The following is a 9,186-nucleotide window of genomic DNA, read 5'->3' as shown; positions in this document are numbered from 1 at the left end:
GCATTAATATACCATCGAAAGCCGTCAATTTCTCACGTATGATAGAAAAATTCCATCCGGCAATTGATATGGAGTAAGTTTGGCTGTATTCATTTCCTCTTTTTTTTTGTTGCTTGGGTCAAGTGGGGAGCAAGTCAAGTTGTGCCTGTGTCGCTGCCGTTACTAGAGCCCGCCCGAGGCAACCGAAGACCCCAGTCGGTGTATTACTACTGTGTACTACGGTGCTCATAGTACTATAGTATGGTATAGTTACTATTCGACGCTGAGTTGGGAATGCATTAGGCGCTACACCTGAGACAGCTCTTCCAATGACGACATTCTGTGCACTTGACTGCGAAATTAAAAACTGACGCTTTCCCCCCCCCCCCCCCCCCCCGCCTGGAAAAACGCCATCCCGGTAATCAACGTACCACAGTTTTACCACAATACGTCAGCTTTCTCATTTGTCGTTACTGCAACCGTCGACCCGTAATTACCAGGCAAAACGCAAAGCAACCATGACAGCCGCCAACGACCAAAGAAGATCCAAAGGCAGCAGCAACAGGCAACCCGTCGTCTTCACCACCGCCGCTTCTTATACCTCTTACTCCTCCTCGCATTCTTCAGCCTCTTACTATCCTTCGTCGTGCAGTTCTATTTCTCCTCCTCGAAACTATTGTAAGTATATTTAACTTTCCATTTGAGTTTGTCTTCACTTTGCTGCGTTGGCTTGGTTCCCCACCCCCACATTCATTTAACCAGGTACATTGATTGTCCTTCACGGTGTCTGTGCTGTCTTTTTGACAGTTGAATCCCTTCCTCGCCGAATCATCGCGAGTCAAAGGGATCAAAAACACTACATCGCTGTTCCCCCGCTCGCTATTGATTAGATTGCATGTTTATCTATGCCATGGTCGAATGACCTGACATCCCTACATGCATGTCGGCCAAGTACCACTAGCACATTGCTAGGCAGTCCAGGATCCAATTCCCCTCAGTGGAGTCCATTAATGAAGGCACCGATTGCTGATTTGTCGGATGCTTTGTTTCGCAACATTGGGCTTGTTCCTTGCCAAAATTGAACAATTGCTGATCGGACATTCATTCGCAGACCATAATCTAAATACCGCTTCTCCACCTTCACGTCGCCCACAAGCCAACGAACACAATAGCGCCCGAGAGCATCTCGCAAGTCTTATAAGAAAACACGGTCCCCCGACCCCAGTTTCTTCTTCATCCTCTTTGCGAAAATTAACCTCGACCTCTCCTATCAACACATCATTCTTGCCCTCGGACTCAGTCGAAACACCACCTGCCTCTCCTGCTCCGGTAGAAGAAGTCTACGAATCCACAGCAGGATCTCGGCCAATTCCTATCCCTCGCGCCAATTTGAGCCGCTCCTTCGACGACTTGCCGCTTACACCACTTACGGGTCGTTTCGATCACCAGTACTTAGCAGAGCACCCAATCAAGGATTCACAATCTTCATCGAGCCATCAACGTCATAGTCGAAACGAAAAGTCGTCCCGCAAGAAAAAGTCGCAACCAACCTCATCTTCTGTGTCGACATCTATATCTACTACCAGTCGCAGTAGCCGTTCTAAGAAAATACCAATGTCGGGCCCATCCCTCACCATGTCGCACGAGTCAGGCCCAGTCTCACCAAAGCCAGTACCCAAGGACAGCCCAATGTATTTGGGTAACTTACCACGGTTCCATCCTGCTGTCTATCAATCACCAAACAACACTCCAAACGCTTCGTTGTCATCCAACACGTCAAACCACCATCCAAGATCTTTCGGGTACCGTGTTGCGTCGGGAGGAAGTGGCAGTTCCCGCGAAGCATTAAGACAATATCGAGAACTAGTCGCGGCCAGCGTCTCGCTATCGCGCAACACTTCGGACAGCAGTGATGTTGGGATTTCGGCTCCAAGACTAGATCCTCTCGGCAGTCCTGGTCCGGTGACTCCCCTTGCTCTGGAGGAGGCAGAAAGCTATCTGTCCGCGAGATCCGATGATTACATTTCACCACGTCAGGCTGACTCACCCAGTGAGCGCGAACGATACGGAAGCACACGCACAAAGGATGCCAAGGGTCGATAGCTTATCGACAAGTACTCTACTCTATTTCAGCTCGGTGGCATTTCCCACGACTTTGGCATGTTAGGCGTTGCAATTCTCATCATCTCTTTTCATTGCTAGTTTATCTTTTTTGACTCGGCTGATAAAAAAGGAGTCTACGGTGTTTGTTCATTATTATCTGTATACCCCATATGTACAATCCCCAGAATCGAGTATTCTTGCGGAGATTCTGTGTTTATTTTTTGACTTTTACATTGAGTTGCCCTAGCATACAAGTATCATGACAACCAAAACATCAGGCATACCTAGAACACAATGCTCATATACGTTACATGGTCCTTTGGAGTTTAGAATTAGCCACCGTCTGTAACAACGATGTTTAAACAATGTTTAAATCTATCTTAGCATGTCCGTTGACTTTTATCTTCATTAATGTAATCCTGAGTATAAATGGTTAGCCAGCTGAACCCCGCGGTTCAATGCTTGGCGCCCCTCGTGCCCAGCCCGGCTAAGGTTTATTCTTCGGAGCTGAGTTCTTACTCCCCGGCCTGAACAGGCCGTGATCGGCCGGTCCTGTCGCATTTATTTTCATCTATGCTTTCTTCTCCGCAGTCCTCTGTTCAACTCTGTACAGTGAGAGGATTGCGATAAAGATACGTGTATAGATACATATTTCGAGATCGACGTCTGCTCCGCACTTATTTACGATCGATCTACACTGCGATTCGCGACATTCGTGGGTGAGTAATCACAATCGGCAGATATACATATTGCAAGATCTAGGATCGACCTTTTCTTCACCCCATCCTTGAACGACGACATTTGCAGGGTCACTTCGATTAATTGAAACATCAATGGAGAGGTCTATTCATTGCATTAGATAACTCGACCATATTTTCTACCTCCCACGCTCTTTTAATTGTATAAACATGTCGACCTCCAGCGTTTCGCAGACCGCTGCGTCGGTATTGCCAGAAAATGACCATGGAAGGTTGTCCCATCGCACAGCTTCATCCGAGATCAAATCCAACACAATAGTACCTGCTGAGAATGTCAATGTGAGAAATTCCACGAAATCGAAGCGGGATTATAAAGGTTTTGTTGCGGGCGTGTTTTCTGGGATTGCGAAATTGAGTGGTTAGTACATCTCGATCTTCCACTGTCGATAGAGAACAGTCGAAGCTAATTGCACTCATCAATTTATAGTCGGTCATCCGTACGTTCTCTTTGTCGTTCACAACGTCATCAGCTAGCTAATCAGGATTACCATCAGATTCGATACCATCAAAATCAGAATGCAGACAAGCGAACATGGTCGCTTCCGAGGACCGCTGGATTGTGTCATGCAGACTATTCGCAAGGAAGGGTTTAGTGGATTGTACAAGGGCGCAACACCTCCGCTGGTCGGATGGATGATAATGGACTCTGTGTAGGTCGCAACAACACAAAAGCGGATGGGAAGTCAAGCTGATGAATGGGCGTCTAGAATGCTTGGTTCTCTTACCCTTTATAAACGCCTTTTACTCGAAAATGTCTTTTCGAATCCGCAATTGCGCAATGCAATTCCATTCACTTCGTCACAACGAGATTTGCATGCTTTACCTAGTTTTGGGCATGGTATTGCGGGCATCATGGCGGGATGCACAGTCAGCTTCATTGCCGCGCCGGTCGAACATATCAAAGCTAGATTGCAGATCCAATACGCGGCTGACAAGAAGCAGCGGATGTATAGTGGGCCGATTGATTGTTCAAGGAAGATTGTTAGTTTCTCCTTTCTATTCCTTCAGGAATGCCAGCTAACTTGTACAGATCCGGAGCCATGGTATTCCAGGACTATTCCGTGGTCTTTGCGCAACACTCATCTTCCGATCATTCTTCTTCTTCTGGTGGGGATCTTACGACATCCTCACCCGCATGATGCAAAAGAATACCAACCTCTCTGCACCAGCCATCAACTTTTGGGCAGGTGGTATATCCGCGCAAATATTTTGGATCACGTCTTACCCTTCGGATGTCGTCAAGAACCGATTGATGACCGATCCGCTAGGAGGCTCACATGGCGACGGCGAGAGACGCTTCCCTCGATGGAAAGATGCTGTTGTTGCTGTATATCGTGAGCGCGGATGGAGGGGATATTGGCGTGGATTCTTGCCGTGCTTTTTGCGCGCGTTCCCAACGAATGCTATGGCTCTTGTGGCCTTTGAAGGTGTTATGAGGTGGTTGCCATAGTCGCATGAGCTTTGGTTGACCTACGACGGGCTTTGACGATACCCTCGCATTACTGTGTATGATGACTATACATGAGACTTTTTTATATAGACTGCATAGATAGACCCTGCTTTAGCATCTTAAGTACGTAGTAGTTAAAAAGCGATATTGGAACAACCATTGAGTATTGAGCAGATTCAGCCAATCAGCAACCGGCCTGCGGGCCGTCGATCTAGAAACTGCGCTAGTAAAAGGATGAAGATCTGCCAGCCTCCACCAACATCAAACACGCAACGTTGCAACAGCTATCCTTTTTGACATTTGGTCCTCAATTGAGGGTTTAATCCAGCTTCTCGAATTGGAGCTATTGTGTTGTATTATGGCACGGGTCGCGCGACGAAATTATTCGCTCAACGTCGTATAGGAGACGCTCGGATGAGTACACGCAAACCGTTAAGCTTATGCTCCACCACCATCCAGACGGTCAACCAAGCCTCAGAATCATAGACACACCACTTCGGCACAGCAGGACCTCATTCCTCTATATCAATAACAGTCGACACCACCCAATCTCCATTTGAAACTGGCTGCCGCTGAACAATAGTCAGTACAGGCAGTAAGCCGGCCATCATGGCCCTTTCGCGGTCTCTACGACGAACAAGTCCTATAACCTTAGTCCTCGCGGCCATCCTAGCCATCGGCTTCATATTCTTCCTCTTCGACCCGACATCATCATCGACGACCATAACCGCACGACAACGACAAGAAGATGCAGCCTCACACCCGCTCTCCCCTCCCACGAAACCCTTCCCCAAAAAACAAGCGCAGGGACGCAATGGCAAACAAGCGCCGCCGCCGGTGGTACACTACAAAATGAACGAGCTTTCTACATCGGGTTCATCGGCCGAAAATGGCGAGCGAGTTCTCATCCTCACACCGATGATGAACTTTTATCAGCAGTACTGGGATAACCTAGTGAAACTCCAATACCCGCACGAACTCATCTCATTGGGCTTTATACTCCCCAAAACAAACGAAGGAAACGCCGCAACCATCGCATTACAAGAAGCAGTCTCAAAGACGCAGTCGGGCCCTATCGACGATCGATTCGCGAGCGTGACGATCCTGCGACAAGATTTTGAGCCCCCGTTACAATCACAGGACGAGAAGGAACGGCACAAAATGGAAAACCAAAAGAAGCGCCGTGAAGCGATGAGTCGCGCGAGGAATAGTTTGTTGTTTACAACCTTAGGACCTTCGACATCGTGGGTTCTGTGGCTGGATTCGGATATTATTGAGACACCACCGACGCTGATTGAAGATCTGACGAGTCATAATAAACCAGTTATTGTGCCGAACTGCTACCAGCGATACTTGAATCCGGAGACGGGACAGATGGACGTTCGGGCGTACGATTACAATTCCTGGATCGATAGTGAAACAGCGCTGCAATTGGCGGCGGAAATGGGCCCCAACGACATTCTCCTCGAGGGTTACGCTGAAATGCCCACTTACCGAAGCCTGATGGTCTGGATGGCCTCAGAAAACCCAGAAGATGCCGACCCTCACACTGAAGTGGAATTAGATGGTGTTGGTGGGACAGCGTTGATGGTGAAGGCTGATGTGCATCGTGATGGTGCCATGTTCCCGCCATTCCCGTTTTATCATATGCTTGAAACGGAAGGGTTTGCGAAGATGGCGAAACGGTTGGGATATACTTGTTGGGGGTTACCTGATTATTTTGTAAGTTCCTTCTCCCTTGCGATTACAACCGACTCTAACAAACAGGATAGGTGTACCATTATAACGAGTGATCCCTTCTAATAGACTTCGGCTTATTCTTGTCTTATTGTGATGAGGGTGCTTCATCAGGGTGGCGTCTGTTTCGCTTTCGACTTTCGTTCATGTCAACGTTATTTATATACATTATTTCTATTTCATTTGCATTTAGCGGTGGCCCACAGGACTTTGGTTACAATTGAGAAACGCTTTCTTCTCGGATATATCTACTGTTCTCTTTCGACTGTAAACAATAATAGACTAGCTGTAGGCACCTCGGGTCGAGCTGCAAGTAAGTTATTTAAATGGGAAATATCAGAGCAGCCATAACTACCCACTTAGTTCGCAATTCACGCTGGCCGGTTTCAAATGGTTCGGGGTCTACTTGCTCTAACTGATTTTTCAGAGATTAAGCACTAGTCATATAACATATCTGATAAGCTTGTATCTAAACCATATACATCATTCTTGACAATCACTGGTAGACAACAGTGATGGCGTTACCATTCACAGTGCTGGCACTGATAACCTGAGAGGGATTCGACACCGAAACCATATTGGCAATATAAGAATTACTCAAGTCGGAGGTAGTAGCACCGTGAATAACAGCACTGTTCCCTGTAAACGTAACCGAGCCATAATCCGCAAATGCCACCAGATTGTTACCAATAGAGTAATCCTCCACAATCCACTCGGCAGTCGCCTCACAGAGCGACGGAGTCTTGTAAGTCCAGACGAAACGGACTCTCTGACCTGTCGTGTTATTGATCAGAGTGGCACTACCAGCCTCCGTATTGGAAGCAGTGATAGTAACCGTAATTGAGTCCCCAGCTGAAACACTGACATTGTCCCAGTACTGCATGGCCTCAGCAGGCCACCATTCATGCCACGCCGCAAAACTGGTAACACCATTTTCAACACACCAATTCACACCGGCCTGAATCAACCCGCCATTAGGGCAGAAGTTCGAGATTCCATCCAATCCAACCCAGGCGCAACCACAATAGCTGGTGCCTGAGTTGCCGCCGGCGGGCATGGAGGGTTTTGGAATGACGAATGTGCCCGTTACGCTTGTCACGGCGGTGTTGCGGAGGAAGGCACCGGCCCAGTTGGTGAATGTGTAAGTGCCTAGGGTTGCGGCGGAGGCTTCGTCTGCTGAGCTTGTAAAGTTGGCGAAGGAGGCATCGCTTCCACCACGGAAGCGTCGTGCCGCGGGGATAGTGGCCGGGCTGGCGATTGCGGTGCCTGCCAGGAGGAGGGGAACAAGGGTTTTGATGGAGAAGATCATTTTGCTGTATATAACGCTCTGATTCTGTAGTGTAGAAGGAAAGATGTATAGGTATATCGATGAGGCGGTTGCACCCTGCTTTGGAGAATTTAGAACTTCCTACTCATTTCAATGGGGAATCAAGACCATTTTATAGACCCCCCAGCTCATCCAGCTAATCCTATATCTCTGTCTAGCTGTAGAGCAGCTGATACCCACTCTCCTCACCGAGATAAGCCATGACTACTGATACTTAGCCACTGGCACCAAGTGCACCGCGCACCTAAGGAAGGGCATTGAAAGATCTCATGGGTTTCCTTTAGGCACGTGCTTTAACTTCGGAGGAGGTTACTGGTCTGATATGGAGATAGCTTGATGGAAAAGATACCATTGAATGTAACCTTGTTATATTGGGGATCCAGAATATTCAGCTTTGTAGCGTACGGACTAGGCTAGTCCGAGTAATGTATATTGGGTGTTAGCTATACTTATGGGGAGTGGATCAGAAACGTGAGATAACTTCGCGATCTGAAGAATGTATGTATATACGTAGGTAGAATTTTTAGATCCGACCATTCCAGGTCCCTCTGGGTCAGATCCTGCGTGATCAAATATCTAAGACCTCTCATCTGATCTTCCTGTTCAATCTGGAATCTTCAATTTTCGTGTTCTCTCGACAGTCGGATTTATTCATAGAGCGGGATTTGACCCAAGAGTATATGTATGTATGTATGTATGTATGTATGTATGTATGTATGTATGTATGTATAGAAAGCTATCAAGCCACTTTGCGTCGTTACACGCATATTAAGCTTGTTTTAAATCAGGCCACTTCTTCTCATTAGGCGCATGTTGACTGCAACCATGTAAGCACTAGACTAGCAAGAGTCTGCTTTCCATGCTTCTGGCTTCGATCTTTTGATATCTGCCCCTGGTTCTTCATGGGTGCTTATTCCTCAAAACTATTAAAGCTCTACTCCGTACTTGCTATCTTATAAAGTGATTCAAGTGAGATACTCGGATTGATTTAAAATTGAGGACAATTGTTGAACAATTGATAATTAGGAACATTAACTATGGTTGGGGTAGGATACTAGACTAAGAAATTAAGTGTCGTCGATCTTGTATTGAGGGGTTAGTGTGACACTCACTAAATGGCACTAATCTACGGGCCTGAATTATTGTTGGATGGATATCGAAATACTCAGTCGTGGCACTGAATGTCAATGCGTGCTGCATAGTGCATACTACGTAGAAAGATACGAAATTTTGCCCTTGATAACGTCGAAGTAGGCTGCCCTTTGTGATTCGCTGATATTCAACAACTGTTATCTTATCAAATCACTTTGTTTAGTTTCCAAGATAAGCTTTTATCTTTGGAGTCGATTTATCTTTATCCATGGATGTTTGCATGGTACGCTCTACTGTAGTAGAGATATTAAATTCCCCTGCAGTGAAGGATTCACATGCTTATGCAGTAGCACTTGAAACAGATGAGAACTCTATTAAAGCAAGTACGCGTTCCTATAATCCATTACCCACTATTGTTTTCGAAGGGCTGAAGATTTATCAAGCATGAATATTGGTATCCGTACGACCGAGCATTGATTTTCTATCATTTGTAAACGGATTGCATCTCATTGGTTGAATAAAGCCTCGTATAGGTCCTGACTCTGGCTGACTGGCGCTCCCAAGGAAACGCCTCTTGAACGGTATGGATCCTCAAAATATATTGCATGATGCCGGCACCGGTGAGATGAGAGAGTTCGGGGAAAAAAAGAAAAAGCAATATGCGTTATTTGAATTTCTTCGGTTTGCCGAAAATTTTCTACAATTCTTTGAGCCCGTCTGGAAGATTCCGTAGCCCTAAT

The 9,186-nt window shown here is 46.7% G+C and overlaps 4 protein-coding genes across 4 annotated transcripts; 3 read left to right on the top strand and 1 right to left on the bottom strand.

Moving 5' to 3' along the window:
- Positions 1-497: 497 nt before the first annotated feature.
- On the top strand, positions 498-2,082 carry EYB26_000624 (uncharacterized protein; the record flags this gene model as incomplete). Its single annotated transcript, XM_054259940.1, has 2 exons — positions 498-657; positions 1,091-2,082. The coding sequence occupies 2 exons, from the start codon at positions 498-500 to the stop codon at positions 2,080-2,082; spliced, it is 1,152 nt and encodes a 383-aa protein (XP_054115915.1).
- A 908-nt stretch (positions 2,083-2,990) lies between these two features.
- Positions 2,991-4,290, top strand: EYB26_000623 (uncharacterized protein; the record flags this gene model as incomplete). Its single annotated transcript, XM_054259939.1, has 5 exons — positions 2,991-3,198; positions 3,268-3,277; positions 3,335-3,490; positions 3,548-3,821; positions 3,871-4,290. The coding sequence occupies 5 exons, from the start codon at positions 2,991-2,993 to the stop codon at positions 4,288-4,290; spliced, it is 1,068 nt and encodes a 355-aa protein (XP_054115914.1).
- Positions 4,291-4,899: 609 nt separating this feature from the next.
- On the top strand, positions 4,900-6,083 carry EYB26_000622 (uncharacterized protein; the record flags this gene model as incomplete). Its single annotated transcript, XM_054259938.1, has 2 exons — positions 4,900-6,012; positions 6,063-6,083. The coding sequence occupies 2 exons, from the start codon at positions 4,900-4,902 to the stop codon at positions 6,081-6,083; spliced, it is 1,134 nt and encodes a 377-aa protein (XP_054115913.1).
- A 440-nt stretch (positions 6,084-6,523) lies between these two features.
- On the bottom strand, positions 6,524-7,336 carry EYB26_000621 (uncharacterized protein; the record flags this gene model as incomplete). Its single annotated transcript, XM_054259937.1, has 1 exon — positions 6,524-7,336. One exon carries the CDS (start codon positions 7,334-7,336, stop codon positions 6,524-6,526), a length of 813 nt encoding a protein of 270 aa, XP_054115912.1.
- Positions 7,337-9,186: the final 1,850 nt, after the last annotated feature.

This window comes from Talaromyces marneffei, chromosome 1 (assembly GCF_009556855.1).
Source record: "Talaromyces marneffei chromosome 1, complete sequence".
Lineage (NCBI taxonomy): Eukaryota > Fungi > Ascomycota > Eurotiomycetes > Eurotiales > Trichocomaceae > Talaromyces > Talaromyces marneffei.
Note: the sequence above shows the minus strand (reverse complement) of the source record. Positions and strands in the feature narration are given on the sequence as shown.